This window comes from Crocuta crocuta, unplaced genomic scaffold (genome assembly GCF_008692635.1).
Source record: "Crocuta crocuta isolate KB4526 unplaced genomic scaffold, BGI_CrCroc_1.0 scaffold48, whole genome shotgun sequence".
NCBI lineage: Eukaryota > Metazoa > Chordata > Mammalia > Carnivora > Hyaenidae > Crocuta > Crocuta crocuta.
The window spans coordinates 10227856-10247380 of record NW_027533089.1 but is presented as its reverse complement, the minus strand read 5'-3'; the positions used below and the strand labels follow the sequence as shown (position 1 = coordinate 10247380).

At 35.9% G+C, this 19525-nt stretch overlaps 1 protein-coding gene across 4 annotated transcripts in view; it reads left to right on the top strand.

Annotated features, from left to right (window-relative positions):
* RPAP2 (RNA polymerase II associated protein 2) overlaps positions 1–19525 on the top strand; it is a 106256-nt gene that overhangs the window by 7518 nt on the left and 79213 nt on the right. For 2 of the 4 annotated variants that reach the window (XM_077746013.1, XM_077746012.1), the window contains exons 4-6: positions 4734–4832; positions 5175–5240; positions 7161–7249. In XM_077746013.1, the coding sequence (XP_077602139.1) occupies positions 4734–4832; positions 5175–5240; positions 7161–7249 (254 nt within the window). Of the gene's footprint in view, positions 1–4733; positions 4833–5174; positions 5241–6027; positions 6377–6878; positions 7009–7160; positions 7250–19525 lie in introns of those variants that run through there. The other 2 variants (XM_077746014.1, XM_077746015.1) reach the window with 2 other exon arrangements.

Genomic DNA, 19525 nt, shown 5'->3' with positions numbered 1-19525 from the left:
CTTATTTTTTTTTCTTTTTTTTTTTTTTTTTTTTTTTTTTTGCTGGTTGTGAGCCTGTTCAAATTTTGTTTCTTTCTGTTTCAGTTTTGGTAGTTGATATGTTTCTAGGAATTTGTCCATTTCCTCCAGGTTGCCCAATTTGTTGGCATATAATTTTTCATAATATTCTCATGATTATTTGTATTTTTGTGATGCTGGTTGTGATCCCTTTCATTCGTGATTTATTTGGGTTTTTTCTCTTTTTGATGTTTCCCTTCTGCTGGCTTTTGGCTTTATTTGATGTTCCTTTTCTAGCTCCTTTAGGTGTAAGGTTAGGTTGTGTATTTGAGACTTTTCTTGTTTCTTGAGGTTGGCCTATATGGCAATATACTTTCCTCTTATGACCGCTTTTGCTGCATCCCAAAGGTATTAGACTGTTATGTTTCATTTGCATTTGCTTCCATGTTTTTTTTTTAAGGTTTGTTATTTATTTTGAGAGATAGAGAGCAAATGTGGGAGAGTTAGAGAGAGAGGGAGACAGAATCCCAAGCAGGGTCTCTAGTGTCAGTGCAGAGCCTGATGTGGGGCTCAAATTCACGAACACTGAGATCATGACCTGTGCTCAAGTCAAGAGTTGGACACTCAACTGACTGAGCCACCCGGGCACCTTGAGCTTTCATCTATTTTTTTATTTTCTTTAATTCCTGGTTATTCCATTTATTGTTTAGTGGAACGTTCTTTAATCTCCATGTATTTGTGGTCCTTCCAATTTTTTTTCTTTTGGTTGATTTCAAGTTTCCTAGCAACGTGGTCTGTAAATTTGCATGGAATGATCTTGATCTCTTTTTACTTGTTGAGGGCTGATTTGTGATCCAGTATGTGATATATTCTGGAAATTTTTCTCTGTACACCCAAATGAATGCATATTCTGCTGCTTTAGGATGAAATGTTCTGAATATATCTGTTAAGTCCATCTGATCCAAAGTGTCATTCAAAGTCATTGTTTCCTTGCTGATTTTCTACTTAGATGATCTGTCCATTGATGTAAGGGGGGGTGGCTTAAAGTCCCCTACTCTTACTGTATTGTTATCAATGAGTTTCTTTATGTTTGTTACTGTTCGATTCATATACTTGGGTGTCTCAAGTTGGGGGCATAAATATTGATAATTATTAGATCTTCTTGTTATATAGATCCTTTTATTATGATACAATGCCCTTCTCCATCTCTTATTACAGTCTTTGGTTTAAAATCTAGTTTGTCTGATATAAGTATGGCTATTCCAGGGTTGTTTTTTTGACATCCATTAGCATGATAAATGGTTTTTCATCCCCTCACTTTCAGTCTGCAAGTGTCTTTAGGTCTCAAATAGGTTTCTTGTAGCTACCATATAGATAGGTTTTGGTTTTTGTCCATTCTGATACTCTCTGTCTTTTGATTGGAGCATTTAGTCCATTTGTATTCAGAGAGATTATTGATAGATTTGATTTAGTGGCATTGTATTATTTGTAAAGTTGTATTTCTGGTGATGTTCTCTGTTCCTTTCTAGTCTTTGTTGCCTTTGGTCTTTCTTTCCCACTCAGAAAGTACCTTTTAATATACCTTGCAGGGCTGGTTTAGTGGTCATGAACTCCTTTAGGGTTTTTTTTGTCTAGGAAATTCTTTATCTTTCCTTCTTTTCTAGTTGACAGCCTTGCTGGATAACATATTCTTGGCTGCATATATTCCCATTCAGCATGTTGAATATATCTTACCACTCCCTTCTGGTCTGTCAAGGTTCTGTGGAGAGATCTGCTGCTAACCTTATTTGTCTTCCCTTTTAGGTGAGGCATTTCTTTTCCCTTGCTGCTTTCAGGATTCTTTCCTTATGTCTGTACTTTGCAAATTTTACTACAATAGTCTTAGTGTTGGCCTGCTTTTGTTGACTTTGATGGGAGTGCTCTGTGTCTCCTGGTCTTGTATGTCTGCTTCCTTCCTCAGATTAGGGAATTTCTCAGCTATAATTTGCTCAAATAAACTTTCTTCTCCTTTTTCTTCTCTTCTTCTAGGACTCCTATGATACAAATGTTATTATGCTTTATGGGGTTGCTGAATTCCCTTAAGTCTACATTCCTGATCCAATATTTTCCTTTCCCTCTTCTTTTCAGCTTCATTGTTTTCCATAATTTTATCTTTTATATTACTTATTTGTTCCTCTGATTCCTCTATCCTTGTGTTCATTATATCTAGTCAATTTTGCATCTCAGTTATGGCATTTCTTATTTCAGTCTGATTTTTAGCTCTTTTATCTCTGTGGTAAGGGACTGCCTGGTGTCTTCTATGCTTTTCTCAAGCCCAGCTAGTATCCTTATGATTATTGTTTTAAATTCTGGTTCAGAATGGTATATTACCTAAATCTGTTCTGATTAGATCCCTGGCTGTGACCTCTTGGTCTTTCTTTCGGGATGAATTCTTCCATCTTGGAAGATGGTATAGGTCTCTGTCTTTTCTGTGTTAGGAAAGCCTGTTATGTTTCCTGCTTCTGAGAGTAATGCCTATATTAAGAAAAGGTCATATACTGTCTGGGGCCTGACGCTTCAGGAAGTGTTTCTGGTGTATGCTCTGTGCACTCTGCTATTGTGTTTTGGCTGCTCTTTCTGTCTTCTGCAGAGTTTCTCCTTGCCTCTATTTGGGAGTGTTTGGACCTTGTCCACTGTGTGGTTAGTCTTCAGTAGGTGTGTTTTGGTCTACTTGTTAAGAGTCTAGATCCTCTTTCCCCTAGAGCTGACACTTTGGTCAGTAGACCTGATAGGTGTGGAGGACCATTGTGCTGGTCTTCTGGGGGAGTAGCCTACTGCTGCTCTGACTCTCAGACACAATAACCATAGTTCAGAAGCACCTGCAGAGCTCAGGGAAGGCGGGGCTTGGTGTAAGCAGCTCACTGCCTTGACTGTGGTCTCTGTACTGCTCACTGAAGTTCATCCATGCTAATGGGCAGGGGTAAAAATGGCATCAGCTGGCTCTCTAGTCCCCAGAGACAAGTTCATACCCGCCACTGTTCAGGAAGTGCTCACAGAAGAGCAAACAATCTCTCCTCATTTGTCCCAAGTATCCCTCAGATCTCTTCCTTCACCCTGTCTGTGTCTGATTCATCTGCCTACTTGGTGGTGCAGTGCTACTGTGTTTTATCTTTGGTGTGATAGCTAGGTTTCAAAACACCAAATTTTATGTACCCATTGTGTCATGGACTTGCTGTGATCCTCTGGGGAAGGGTCTCACCACACTGGGGCTGGTGCCAATTTGTCCCAGAAGGGCAGTTGCACAAATTCACTGGGGTTTTCAGTTTATGAAGTATAGCAGAAAGCCACCAACCAGATTAGCTGCCCTCCACAGCTGCCTCTGGTCCTGTGCTAATGAATGGGGCAGCTCAGTGTTACCTTGCCAACTCTCTTGTCCCTGGAGAGGCAGTGCTTCCTCTCCCAAGTGCACTCCAAGAGCAGAAACTGTCTCTCCCAGTACAATCCGGGGCATCCTCAGACCACACTCTCTGCTCCCTGGCCTCTGCCTTCCTTCTCCACGGGAGCACCTCTGTGCCCAACATGCTCCACCCCTGTGATGGTTTGGACTTCTGTAACCAGACTTTGAGCTCCACTGCTTGTAAAAATTTGGGATAATCAGCCCCTCTCTTTTTTCTCCTTCAGGGGCTTGGGGAAAATGTTTTTCTTGTGCAATGCTCTGCACCCTGCCCACTCCCTCTCTTTCTCTCCTTTATCCTAATTAGGACTCTCCTCTCTACAGCACCAGTGATTCCTTTCTCTCCCAAATCACATCTCCGCTCTTCCTGCCTTCTCTCTGGTTGTGCAGCTTATTCTCTCGGTCCTAAGATCGATTCCTTGGGTGTTAAGAATGATTTGATATTTATCTTGCTGTGTTCCAGGGATGAGGCAAGCATAGGATCCCCCTACTGTTCAGCCATCTTGACTCCTCCCCTTTAAATGTGACAGTATTTAAACTGATATATGTAACTACATTAGAATCTGCACGCATGAGGACACTAAAAACAAAGACAAACCAGAAATGCTTCATTTGAAACAAATACCTTATATCTCTCTCAATAAAAACTTTTTCAGTCCCTGAGAAAACAGAAAAACTTGTTAAAAAATGATCTTCAAGTAATGAAACAGGAGTTGAGATTTGAACATGAAGATATCAAACTATTTGGTGTTAGCCTCTAAGTACTGTTTCACCTGTCTCCAATATGGATTTTTTAGAACCTGGAAGATTTTGCACAAAAATTTGTTAGGAGTCACAATGACCCTTTTGATATACTTTGTTTTTTAAGATTGTTCTTTAAAAATAGGTAAATTATATTTTATTTTGGATGATCTATTTTTTTAAGTAATATTTTTTATATAAAATAAACTTTTCAGTGTTTTGCTTTGGTATAGCAATGACTATAGCACCACTTCTTTCTCCTGCCTCAGAATTACTTTTTATGATGTACTTATCTACAATGATTCATAGTCTCCTGAGGCAGAAGTTTTTTGGGTTATTTTTGTTTCTTTTTTTAATAATAGTTAACATTTTTGAGTGCTTACTATTTGTCAAATGCTTTTCTAAGTTTATTACCTTTATTTTCTCCTCTTATTCTAACATCATACTTATGAGATAGACTGTTATTCCTGAATTTTCAGATGGGATCTGTGAAGCTTAGAGAGCTGATAAATGAATTTTTCCAATAATCTAGTGGGGTAATGCCCATCTCATTTCATTATAGGGGAAGTTCATCACACCTGCTCACTACAGCGACGTCGTGGATGAGCGTTCTATTATCAAGCTCTGCGGTTATCCTTTATGTCAGAAGAAACTAGGAATTGTAAGTAATTATTTTTTTTCAATGGAAGCTTTAAGGGCACTTCGGTGGATTAGTTGGTTGGGCAGGTTATGGGACTGAGCCTCTCATCAGGCTCCCCTCCTAACATGTATACTCGCACTCTCTCTTCAAATAAAAAAAAAAATATATGTATAATAAAGTAAAATAAAATAGAAGCTTTAATTTTTTATATTTAGTAAAATGCTTTGTAGACAGCACAAGAAATGGAACCGAGGTCATGAATTAATGACTGGATTAACCAAAGATTTGTAGATGACTTAATCTTATAATAAAGTTAATGTTGATTACTTGAATTCTTCTTAAGCTGTACTTTGTTTTGTTTAGGTACCAAAACAGAAGTATAAAATTTCTACCAAAACCAATAAAGTCTATGATATTACTGAAAGAAAGGTAAGCTTAAAGGCTATTCTCAATGTGGCAGTCAATTTTTAATACACTAAATGGAATTCTAAAAATAATTGTTTAGAAGTTTACCTTTTAGACAGTAGTCATGTTAAAAGTTTTTTTGTGAGTATTTCCTTCAAGGTGTTAGAAAAAACTGATTATGCATTAATTAGTACTTGAATATTTAAAAATTTAAAGTGTATATTGGCACACATTCAGGCAAGTAAGTCATGGAACAGAATAGAGAGCCAGAAACAAATTCACTGCATATGAAGACACTTTATATGTGACAACAGGAGTGTTGTAGATCAGTAAAGAAAGGATGGATTTTTCAAGAACTAGTGTTCTTGAAATAGGATAACACAAGTAGTTATCCATATGGAAAAGATGAAAATTGATCCTTATTTCAATGTACATTAAAAAAATCAATTTTAGGTAGGTTAAAGACTTTAAAAGATAAACATCTTTTCGAAGAGAATATAGGAAAGTATCTTTATAAACTCAGAGAATTTCTTAAATAAGATAGAGAAATTATAGACCATAGAGGAAAATTTGATAAGCTTTCTATATTAAAATTAAAAACATTTGCTTATTGGAAGTTTCCACAAAAGAGTGAAAAGATAAATTAGAAGGACGTGTATTTCTCACATATAACTGACTACAGATTAGTAACCTGGAAAAGACAGAAAACCTTATAGAAAATTTTATAGAAGGAACTTGATAATAAAATATGAAAAGATACTCAGCCTTACTAATAATCAGAGAAAAAAACAAGTAAAAACATTGATTTGCATTCTCATGCTCCCCAAATTAGCAAAATTATAAAAAATTGACAATCTTAGAAACTCTTTACTGGTTAAATAAAATTGGTGCAGCTTTTTTGAAAACTTGTTTGGTGTTATCTACTAAGTCAAGTTCACACGTTTTTTTATGACCAACCTTTTCTAGGCATATATTCTAAAGAATTTCTTGCCCATTTCTTCCTCCTTGGGTTAACAAAATACACTGTATACTCTCATTCAGCCTTTTAAAGGAAGGAAATTCTGACACATGCTACAACATGGATAAACTTTGAAGACATTATGCTAAGTGAAATAAGCCTGTACAAAAGGACAGAAGTTAAATGATTCTACATATATGAGGTAACTAGAGTAGTCAGATTCATGGTTACGAACAGAGGAGGCAGAAATGAGGAGTTATTGTTTAATGGGTGTACAGTTTCAATTTTGCAAGATGAAAAGAGTTCTAGAGATGGATCATGGTGATGGTTGTACTACAGTGAGAAGGTATTTAATGCCACTGAACTGTAACACTTAACAATGATTTGTATGGTAATTTTTGTATATGTTTTTAATTTTTTAATTTTATTTTTATTGTATATTTTTTAATTTTTGTATTTTTTTAATTTTAAAAATTCTTAGTGTTTATAGTCACATCGTAGTGATAGCAGAAAAGTTAGAAACAACTCAGTTATTCATAATAAATGGCAATATACTTACATAATTAAAGGTAATACTCTGTGTAAATAATTAAGCTACAACTGCACAAATCTGAAAAATATAACTTGGAACAAGAAAACATAACAATATGATTACATTTAGACAAAGTTTAAAATCAGACAAAATTAAATGATATCTTTTGTAGGGGTGTTTTTATAGATAGCACAACTAAAGGAAAGCAAGGGAATGAGGAATACACAATTTATGATAGTGGTTACCTCTGGGGAATGTGCAAAGTGATGCTATCTGGGATGGACACAAAGAGAGTTTCAAAGGTACTGTACCTTATTTCTTACCTTGGTTGGGAGATTCATGGGTTTTCATTATTTTCTTTGAACTACATGTTTATGTTTTATATTCTGTACATGTTAGTTGTGTTTCACAGTAAGAAAAAACTAATTTGCTGATATTAAAATGATTTTTACAGTGTTTTTGCAGCAATTTTTGTTACAAAGCATCTAAGTTTTTTGAAGCACAAATTCCTAAAACTCCAGTATGGGTTCGAGAAGAGGAAAGGTAATTTCAATTATTACATATACATTTGTTTATATATTCTAATAATTTCTACTTTTTGAGATATGCAGAGAGTAGTTCTAGTTTCCTAAAGAATGTTAACGTTGTACACATTTTCATTGTGGAGAAATGGTTATAATTTTAGCATAGTTATTAAGGATTTTACACTTGAAATCAGAAAATTAATAAAATTAATAAATTAACAAATAAAATCAGAAAAATTGATTCTTTGCTGTTTTAGTTTTAATCACAACACCTGAACTTTGCTTTTTGCTATGCCAGTTATTTCCATTAATCCTATTAATGTTAGAATTCTAGAGTAAGAATGTTAAGGCTTTTCACGATACTAGAACTGAGGATCCACTGAACTTATTTTGTTGTTAGAAAACTATAAACTAAAGTTAAAAAGTTCTGGTAACTAATTCATTTAATTTTTATTAAAAACCAGTACAGTATTTTATAAATTTAAAGAAGTCCAATTTAATTTTTAGCAAAATGTTTATGAATATTCTTGGGGTTTTGCCTCTTGGGAAATGTTTAAACATTTACATTTTATTAGTTGCTTATTATTGAGAGGCAAATGCCATAATATTGAAAAGGTAACAAAAATTGTTATGTAATGAACTGTATTGTCCAATTTCAGACAGGCTTAAATGAGATAAGGTCTCAACTCATGCTTCATAGAGAATATTATAACTCAAGACAGTGTTATTTGTGGTTAGATGGTATCAATGGTAAACAAACTTAGTGACATAAATGTAATATGATGCAGAGTAACTAAAGATCTTTGCCTTAATAAAAAACACCTTATTAAAGTCTTATCTGATGCACAAGGTAATATAAAACCACTGTAGTTTGAACTAGCATGAATTGTACTGATGACAGTCCCTTTGCTGACACCTTTGCCTGCAGATCCAATGCTGTGTGGTTTAGAATATGTAAAACATCACCCTATGGCCTTTGTTGATTGAATTACACATGGTGAAGACTAAATTGTTTACTATTTCTCCTCTAGCCTGGCTTTCTTATTTGAAGAATAAAGAGTTGTAGCATTGTCCAAGGTGACTGGAGAGCTAAGAGCACTTTCTTAACTGTCACTTTTTGTCTCTTTTAGTTTACTTTAGAGAGAGAGAGAACGAGTGGAGAGAGGGGCAGAGAGAGAGAGGGAGGGAAAGAATCTGAAGCACACTTCACTGATAAGTCTGAGCCTGACATGTGCCTTGATCTCATGACTCTGAGATCATGACCTGAGCTGAAATCAAGAGTCAGACACTCAACCGACTGACCCACTCAGGCATCCCTTTTTTTCTCCTTCCCTAACATTTTTTTGGCCAGATCTGCTCATCATCTTTTCAACCTATGAGAGCTACACATATTCCTATATTCCATTCCCCAGCTGTTAAGACCACTGTTTCCTTAAGTTATCCTAAACTTTGTTTCCAGTGATATCTTTCTACTTGTTGACTTTAGTCCATCCTCATACTTGTTACAAAACCATTTACCAGACTATCCTTCCTATATCTTTATATTCTTTAGATGTTATTTTTTTTTAATGTTTTTATTTATTTCTGAGAGAGACAGCACGAGCAGGGGAGGGTCAGAGAGAGGGAGATACAGAATCTGAAACAGGTCCAAGCTCTGAGCTGGCTGTCAACACAGAGCCCAACATGGGCTCAAACCCACGAACTGTGAGATCATGACCTGAGCCGAAGTTCGACACTTAACCGACTGAGCCACCCAGGTGCCCCCAGATGTAGTTATTGGTACTTCCTTTAGCTAATTTAAAATAGTTCTTCTCCCTAACCTTTTTCTAAAATCTTATTCTATGTTAATAATACCTACCTTTCCTGGGACATGAAGGTCTGTCATTTTGTAATTGTTGTTCTTGAAATTCTACCTTATCTATATGCCCTTCCTTTCCTCACCAAAAAAGAAAAATGAAAATGGATTTGGTTTCCCTAAACACATCAATTTAATTTACATTCAGTGTCTGTAGTATGTGCTTAGTATCTGGCAGGCTGTCCACACCTGTACGAGCACACACACACTGAATGAAACTCAACCTATGAGTTTAAATTGAATTTTAATGGGATGGCATAATAAATACACAAGTGAAGCAAATTTGTGCTCATTCTAATAGGGACATGTATTGGGGAGCCATCAAATGCTTTTAAACAGAATTTGATCTGACGTTGTGTACAAGATGAATTAAAGAAGAAAGGATCATAATTAAAGAGCTGAAAGGTCCTTAGAATTTAATACAACATTTTTATCAAACAGTCTCAGAAAGATTAAATGTATTTCTTAAGCTAGTGATAGGTTTTAAACAATGCTAGTGTTCTGTCCTATTTCACTTTATTGGAAGTAACCAGTAAGTTATCTATAAATAAACATTTGTTACAGTGTACATAGTATTAACTGTGGCCCTTATTTATGTATGATACTTGTTAGTATATAACCATATTAATATCTTTTATATTTGGTTTTATAAGTGTTACTTTAATTTATAAATTCTTATGGGCATGGATTATGTCACTTTATTTCATGAATCCACCAGAGGTCACTGTGTCTTCAGAGAATGTTTATTGTATTTTATGTGTTCTAATGATCAGAATTCTAGGATTCAGTATTACCATAAAAAGCTTTTCTAGCTACTGTATGTATAAGTTCTACAGAAACGTGACTTTTAAAAAAAGTCTGTTGACATACAGTATGGAGTATAACATTCAAAACCTATCTTTTAAAGGGGAAAAATGGTTTCTTTTAAATGGCAGCATTTAGTATTTAATGCAGAGTTTTTAATTAGCTTAAAGTGAGCCATCATCATAATAACTTGCATCACCATCATAATCATAATTGTTTTATTATTTATTTTATTGATATTAAAAATTAAGCAATTTTGAATTTTAAAAATAAGATCAAATTTCTAAATCTCAAAGAATTGAATATTTTATTGCAATGATTTCCAAAATTTTCACCACTATTAAGTATATTCTACATTATGATTCAATAGACACATATAACTGAAAGTTTTATAAAACGATATTTATCCTTAGTACTGAAGAGCCTGATATTTTCTATTCTATGTCTTTTTTATTTTAATGATTATTTATTTATTTTGAGAGAGAGAGAGAGAAAGAGCAAGCAGGGGAGGGATAGAGAGAAATGGAGAGAGAATCCCAAGCAGGCTGTGCTGTCAGCGCAGAGGCCAGCACAGGCTCTGTTCCATGACCTCAGAATCTTGACCTGCACCAAAATCAAGAGGTAGAAGCCCAGCTGCATGAGCCATCCAGGTCCTCGTACTCTATTGCTTTTTTTTAAAAATGCTGATAGCAATCCACTTATTTGATTGGTCCTGATAATGCAATTTTAAAAGTATTGTTTGGTTGTATCCAGGTTAGGTTTTTAGTTGTTTCACTATAGGAAAGTCTGTTATCAACACTAAGTTTCCTCATTGGTAAAGTAGAAAGTTGAATTTAACCTCTTAGTTCCCTTTAGTTCTAATGTTTTGCAGTTCTGAGTCAATCAACTGCTATTGTAGTGAAAGTTTCCTAGATAGGAAATGTCTTATTTATAAAAGTGGTGAAAATTAAAATTGTAAGCATAAGACTGGGGAAAGGCTTACTATCTCCTTGGTAAAAACGTGTAAGTAGATTTAAGAAGGATGTAGACAAATTCATGAATTCTAGCTCCATACTTCTGTTGAGGCTTTGGTGTCAGGGTGTTCGAGGTTTTCAAGTCCCTCATTATTATTATTAAGATATGAAAAAATATGTGGAGTATATCTTTAATGTCATGAAGAACAGCAGTGCTTCTCACAAAATGTCTCCTGATGCCGTGTCAGAGACAGAACATTGACCTAAATGGACTGGGTCATGACGCAGTATGATGCGTCTCATGTTGTGAGTTAGAAGTTTTTCCCTCACTTAGAGGCCAGAAACAGACCACATATTTGTTCCTCTGAGACAGTGTGCTCATTTAGATAGTCATATAGTTGCATTTATAAATCCTGTTTTGTTGACTGTAGGCTCTGACAAATCTTTGAAGGAAGGCAGTTTCTTTGTAACTTAAAAAATCAGGAGTTAAAACTGAGAAGGAACGACAAATGTTGAGAATCAAATTATAGTTTAAAAGATCAAAATGGGGTGAATGGCTAATGCTGACAGAGCTAAAAGCGCCATCATGTGGCCCAGAGTAGGGGATTTTCACACATGCTTCTTGGCAATAAACAGTATAATCTCAGAGGTGCGGAAGCCAAAAACCTCTGCAGAACAACTTCTGTAACCTCTTCCTGAACAGCCACTTCTGTTGCTTGGTGTACAGAATAAAAACTTTTCTGAAAGAGGTTTTAACGTGTCTCAGATTATATATGAAAAATTCCCACCACAGGGGGGATTGTAGCCTGCTCTTTTGTTGGTTTATGTATTAAACACATATTCTGAGTGATACAAACACATACATGTACACACATACACATAAGGTTATTTGGCACAAGTTATTTCTAGTTTGAGATTTATGTTGCTAAAGTTACAATTAATCATCTACTTTATACTTCCTTGAGAAAATAACATTAAAATGTCTATAAAGAACCAGTTTGAAGGTATTTAACATGATTATTTTTGTTTTTTTTAAGTTGAGGTCATGTCAGATTGAGAATAATCTGGGGCAACGTAAACTTTGAAGGGAATGGAAGATAGACAGAGCAAAGAGAAATGACACTTTCAGGGTGTCTGGGTGGCTCAGTTGGTTAAGCATCTGATTCTTGGTTTTGGCTCAGGTCATGATCTCACAGTTGGGGAGTTCGAGCCCTACACTGGGCTCTGTGATGACAGCATGGAGCCTGCTTGGGATTCTCTCTCCTGCTCTCTCTCCCTCAAAATAAATAAATAAACTTAAAAAGAGAGAGAGAGGGGGGCACCCGGGTGGCTCAGTTGGTTAAGTGTCCAACTTCAGCTCAAGTAATGATTTCACCGTTCATGGGTTCAATCTTTGCGTTGGGTTCTGAGCTGACAGCCTGGAGCCTGCTTCAGATTCTGTGTCTCCCTCTCTCTCTCTGTCCCTCCATCGCTTGTGCTTGTGTGCTCTCTCTGTCTCTCAAAAATAAACAAACATTAAAAACCTTTAAAAAGAGAGATGGCGCTTTTAACAAAAAGCTTTTGAATTTCACCTAAGGATAGAAAAGAGTACAGTATAACTTGGTGCCTCATTCTTTCTAAACAGCTCATAGCAAAAAAAAATAAAATTGAATTTTTATACTGAACCTTTCATTTTATAACCTCATTAAATGTCAATCTAATTTATTTTAGTGTCACATATTATTCTCCATTTTATACACTGGGTGTCAGGGAGACTGTTAAGATTACTCATCAAATATCTAGAAAAAATGTTCAATATAGTTTTCTTTATCTGAAGTCAGAAAAATGAACAAAGCAGGGGAAAATAGTCTCTTATGAAGTAGAGTGAGTTCCTATGAGAAAGATTAAATAAAGACGGTACCCTCACAACTTTTTTAAGTCTTCTGATTTTTTTTAATGTTTTATTTATTTCTAGGAGAGAGAGACAGCGTGAGCAGGGGAGGGTCAGAGAGAGAGGGAGTCACAGACTCTGAAACAGGCTCCAGGCTCTGAGCTGGCAGTCGGCACAGAGCCTGATGCAGGGCTCAAACCCACGAACCACGAGATCATGACCTAAGCGAAAGTCAGACGCTTAACCGACTAAGCCACCCAGGCGTCTTTTTTCTGAATTTATAGGCAGCATGTTGTAGAAGGAGCTTGAACTTTGAAAGATCCAAATTCGAGTCCTAAATTTACTAGTTAATCTCTCAAAGCTTCAGATTCCTCGTCTGTTAAAAAAAATTGTTTTTAAAGCCATAAGTTATGTGAGACTTAAATGAAGTTGTATAAAACCAGTTAGGAGAAAGTGTGGATAGATGAAAATATTCTGGAAATGTATGATGGTGATAGTTGTACAAAAATATGAATGTACTTAATGCCACTGAACTATAATTAAAAATGGTTTAAATGGTAAATTTTATGTAGTATATAGTATACCATGGGAAAAAAAAAACCCGCCTACCCGCTGGTAGGCACTTTGTATATTCTGGCTTTCCCCTTGACTTTAGAAATTGGAGGGTTTTTTTTTTCTTAATTCTTAGTCTTTTTCCTCAAAAAATGTTGTATAGCTGGGTGTTTCTCATAAAACTATCTTAAATTGCATTCATGATTCAGAATAATGTTTACATTTTGATTACCCCTTGATTCAGCCATCATAGACTTATTCTTATATGGGCTATTCTACCTCCAAGTTCTTGAAATAAGAGCTTCCCCTTATGACCACAATCTCTATCTCATCTACAGCTATCACTCTTGAGTATGCTTTGTGACCTCATTTTGACCTTTTGTCTCTACCACAACTCTATTCTTCTAGGTTGGACATACCCTCATTATTTTTGTTTTCTTGAGCTCCACAGGCAGCAGTTTCTGTGTTGTCCATTCAAACAATCCCAGATTCTTTCTCCCTTAACCTTCTACCATGTCTACCTTCCCAAGTGACAGTCATTTTTTTTTTCTTTTAAAATTTTTATTTAAATTCTAGTTAATCTAGAGTGTAATACTGGTTTCAGGAGTAGAATTCAGTGATTTATTGCTTACGTGTAACACTCAGTGCTCATTATAACAAGTGCCCCCTAATACCCATCATCCATCTAACCCACCTCCAACCATTAACCCTTAGTTTGTTTTCTGTTGCTAAGAATCTCTTATGGTTTCCTCCATTCTCTCTTTTTTTCTTCTCCCCTCGACCTTATGTTCATCTGTTTTGTTTCTTAAATTTCATGTATGAGTGAAATACGGTATTTGTCTTTAACTTATTCCGCTTAGTGTAACACACTCTGGCTCTATCTACATTGTTGCAAGTGGCAAAATATCATTCTTTTTGATAACTGAGTAATATTCCTTTGTGTGTGTGTGTGTGTGTGTGTGTGTGTGTGTGTGTGTGTGTATACACACACACCACATCTCCTTTATTCATCAGTCAGTAGTCATTTGGATTCTTTCCATAGTTTGGCTATTGTTGATAATGCTATTATAAACATCAGGGTGCATATACCCCTTCAAATCAGTATTTTTGTATCCTTTGGGTAAATGCCTAGTAGTGCAGTTGCTGGATTATAGGGTAGTTATGTTTTTGCCTTTTTGAGGAACCTCCATACTGTTTTCCAGAGTGGCTGCACCAGTTAGCATTCCCACCAAAAGCACAAGAGAGTTTCCCTTTCTCTGCAGCCTTGCTAGTTATTTCTTGTGTTATTAATTTTAGCCATCCTGACACATCTCATTGTGTTTTCATTTGTATTTTGGTGCTGATGAGTGATATTGTGCATCTTTTCATGTGTCTGTTAACCATTTGGATGTCTTCTTTGGGAAAATGTCTGTTCATGTCTTCGGCCCATTTCTTCACTGGATTATTTGTTTTTTTGGGTGTTGACTTTGATAAAGTCTTTGTAGATTTTGAATATCAACCCTTTATCAGATATGCCATTTGCACATATCTTCTTCCATTCTGTTGGTTGCCTTTTAGTTTTGTTGATTGTTTCCTTTGCTGTGTATAACTTTTTATCTTGCTAAAGTCCCAATAGTTGCTGTTTGGTTTTGTTTCTCCTGCCTCTGGAGATGTGTCTAGTAAGAAGTTGCTATGGCCAAGGTCAAAGTGGTTGTTCTCTGTGTTCTTCTCTAGGATTTTGATGGTTTCATGTCTCACATTTTAGGTCATTCATCCATTTTGAACTTATTTTGTGTGTGGTATAAGAAAGTGGTCTAGTTTTATTCTTCTGCATGTCACTCTCCAGTTTTCCCAACACCATTTGTTGAAGAGACTGTCCTTTTACCATTGAATATTCTTTCCTGCTTTGTTGAAGATTAGTTGACCGTGTCGTTGTGGGTTCATTTCTGGTTTTCTATTTTGTTCCCTTGATCTCTATCTCTGTTTTTGTGCCAGTACTATACTGTCTTCATGACTGCAGCTTTGTAATACAGTTTATAAAGTCTGGAATCATGATGCCTCCAGCTTTGCTTTTTGTTTTCAAGATTGCTTTGGCTATTCAGGGTCTTCTGGGGTTCCATGCAAATTTTAAGATTGTTTGTTCTAGCTCTGTGAAAAATCCTGGTGGTATTTTGATAGAGATTGCATTAAATATATAAATTGCTTTAGGTAATATAGACTTACTTTATTTTATTTTAAATTTATTTCTGAGAGAGAGAGAGAGAGACAGCGTGAGCAGGGGAGGGTCAGAGAGAGAGGGAGACACAGAATCCAAAACAGGCTCCAGGCTCTGAGCTAGCTGTCAGCACAGAGCCCGACACAGGGCTCAAACCCACGAACCATGAGATCATGACCTGAGCCAAAGTTAGATGCTTAACCGACTGAGCCACCCAGACACCCCAGTAATATAGACGTTTTAACAATGTTTAATTCTTCCAATTCATGAATATGGAATGTTTTTCCACTTCTTTGTGTCCTCTTCCGTTTCTTTCAATAAGTTTTCTATAGTTTTCAATGTACAGGCCTTTTATCTCTTTGGGCAGGATTAAATCTTTTTATGTTTATTTATTTTTTGAGAGAGAAAGGGGAGAGAAAGAAGGGGAACACAATTTGAAACAGGCTCCAGGCTGTCAGCACAGAGCCTGATGCAAGGCTCGAACTCACGAACTGCGAGATCATGACCTGAGCTGAAATCAGACGCTTAACCAACTGAGCCACCTAGGTGCCCCTCTTTGGTTAGGTTTATTCCTATTCCTATAGTTTTATTTATTCTTATAGTTTTTGGTGCAATTTTAAATGGGATAGATTCCTTGATTCCTCTTCTGCTGCTTTATTATTGCTGTATAGAACGCAACAAATTTCTGTACATTGATTTTTATATCCTGTGACTGTGCTGAATTCATGTATCCGTTGAGCAATTTTTTGGTGTAGTCTTTCAGGTTCTACACAGAATATCATGTTATCTACAAATAGTGAAACTTTGATTCTTCCTTGCTGGTTGGGATGCCTTTTATTTCTTTTGTCATCTGATTTTTGAGGCTAAGACTTCCAGTACTTTGTTAAGTAATAGTGGTGAGAGCAGACATCCCTGTCTTGTTCCTGACCACAGAGGAAAAGTTCTCAGTTTTTCCCCATTGAGGATGATATAAGCTGTGGGTCTTTCATATATGGCCTTTCTGATTTTGAGGTATGTTCCCACTATCCCTACTTTGTAGAAGGATTTTATCAAGAATGGATGCTGTATTTTGTCAAATGCTTTTTCTGCATCTATTGAGAGGATAATATGGTTCTTATCCTTTTTTTAAAGTTTATTTTTGAAGGAGAGATTGCAAGTGGGATAGGATCAGGGAAAGAGAGAGAATCCCAAGTAGGTTCCGCGCTGTCAGCATAGAGCCCAACATGGGGCTCAATCCCACAAGCTGTGAGATCATGACCTGAGCTGAAGTCAAATGCTTAACAGACTGAGCCACCCACGTGCCCCAGTTCTTATCCTTTTTTATTTTATTAACGTCATGTATGATGTTGAGTAATTTGCAAATATTGAACCATCCCTGCAGCCCAGAAATAAATCCCAATTGATCGTGGTAAATAATTCTTTTAATGTACTCTTGGGTTTGATTTGCTAGTTTTTTTTTTTTTTTTTTTTTTAGAATTTTTGCATCCATGTTCATCAGAGATATTAACCTGTAATTCCCTTTTTTTGTGGGGTCTTTGTTTTTGGAATCAAGGTATTGCTGGCCTCAAGAATGAGTTTGGAAGTTTTCCTTCCATTTCTATTTTATGGAACAATTTGAGAAGAATAGATACTAATTCTTCTTTAAATGTCTGGTAGAATTCCCCTAGGAAGCCATCTGGCCCTGGACTTTTATGTATTGGGAGATTTTTCATTAGTGATTACATTTTCTGGTTATGGGCCTATTCACATTTTCTATTTCCTCCTGTTTCATTTTGGTAGTTTGTGTGTTTCTAGGCATTTGTCCATTTCTTCTAGGTTTTGCCCAATTTGTTTGCATATTATTTTTCATAATTTTTCTTATGATTATTTCTTTTCCTGTGGTTTTGGTTGTGATCTTTCCTCTTTCATTCATGATTTTATTTATTTGGGTCCTTTCTCTTTTTGATAAGTCTGGCTTTGGTAAGAACCAGCTCCTAGTTTCATTTATCTATTCTACTTTTTGTTTCTATATCATATATTTCTGCTCTAATCTTTATTTCTCTTCTGCTTGCTTTTGGCTTTATTTGCTCTTCCTTTTCTAACACCTTTGGGTATGTGGTTAGGTCTGTTTTGAGACTTTTCATATTTCTTGAGGTAGGCCTGTATGGCAGTATACTTCCTTCTTAGGACCACTTTTGCAGCATCCCAAAGGTTTTAGACTGTTAGTTTCCATTTGCATTTGCTTCGATGTACTTCTTTATTTTTTCTTTAATTTCCTGGTTATGTCATTCATTAATAGGATGTTCTTTAACTTCCATGTATTTTGTGGTATTTCCAATTTTTTTTCTTGTGGTTGATCTCATGTTTCCAAATTTTTTCTTGTGGTTGGCCTCATGTTGTAGTCTGCAAATATACATGAAACGATCTTGATCTCTTTGTACTTGTTGAGGGCTGATTTGGACCCAGTATATGATCTGTTCTAAAGAATGTTCTATGTGCACTCAAAAAGAAGGTGTATTCTGATTCAGGATAAAATGTTCCAAGTATCTGTTAAGTACATCTGGTGTATTCAAAGCCATTGTTTCTTTGTTAAATTTCTGCTTGGATGATATATCCATTGATGTAAGTAGTGGGGGTGGTCAAAGTCCCCTACTATTATTGTATTGTTATTGATGAGTTTCTTTATGCTTGTTATTAAAGGATTTATATATTTGGGTGCTTCCAAGTTAGAGGCATAAATAATTTAGTTTTTCTGATATAAGTATGGCTACTCCAGCTTTCTTGAGTGACAGTCAGACAGACAGCACAAGTGGGGGAAGGGCAGAGAGAGAGGGAGACAAAGAATCTGAAACAGGCTCCAGGGCATGATGCTGGACTCAAACTCAGAAATGGTAAGATCATGACCTAGGCTAAAGGAGGACGCTTAGCCCACTGAGCCACTCAGGCACCTGCAGTGGGTCTTGTTTTTTTTAACCATTCTGATACCATAAATCTTTTGATGGGAACATTCATTCCATTTACTTTCAGAGTGTTTATTGAAAAGTATAAATTTAGTGCCATTGTGTTACCTGTAAATCTGGTGTTTCTGGTGATATTCTCTGTTCCTTTCTAGTCTTTGTTGCTTTTGGTCTCCCCTATCTCCCCCCAACAAAGAGTCCCCTTTAATACATCTTTTAGGGCTGGTTTAGTGGTCACAAATGTTATTTTCTGTTGTTCTGGGAAACTCTTTATCTCTCCTTCTATTCTGAATGATGGCCTGTTGGATAAAGTATTCTTGGCTGCACAGTTTTCCTATTTAGCATGTTGAAATGTCTTGCCAAATTTCTGTGAACAAGCCTACTGTGAACCTGATCCATCTTCCTTTGTGTAGATTAAGGACTTTTTTCCCCCTTGTCGCTTTTGAGATTCTTTCCTTGTCTGTATTTTGTGAATTTGTCTATGATGTACCTTAGCAGTTACCAGCTTTTGTTGAATTTAATTGGAGTTCTCTGTGCTTCTGGGGTTTCATTGACTGTGTCCTTCTCTAGATTAGGGAAGTTGTCAGCTATAATTTGCTCAAATAAATCTTCTGCCCCTTTTTCTGTCTCTTCATCTTCTGAGTCTTCTATGATACCAATGTTATTAAGTTTTCAGATGTCACTGAGTTCCCGAAGTCTACCTTCATGATCCAATACCTATCTTTCCCTCTTCTTTTCAGCTTCATTATCTTTTGTGATTTTATCTTTTATATCACTGATTCATTCTTCAGCTTTATTTATCCTTGGTGTTATGGCATCCATTCAGGTTTGCATCTTGGTTATAGCATTTTTAATTTTGGCTTGACTGGATTTTAGTTCTTTTATGTCTGCAGTTAGTGATTCTGTAATTTCTTCCATACTTTTTTCAAACCCAGTTGGCATCCTTATAATTGTTTTACATTCTAGTTCACACATCTTATATCTGTATTGATTAAATCCCTGGCTGTTACTTCTACTCCCTGCACTTTCTTTTGGGGTGAATTCCTACATCCTGTCATTTTGTCCTAACAAAATGTGATTTGATTTGCTTGTTAAAAGAAGCTAGATCCAAAAAGAAGAATAATATGAAAA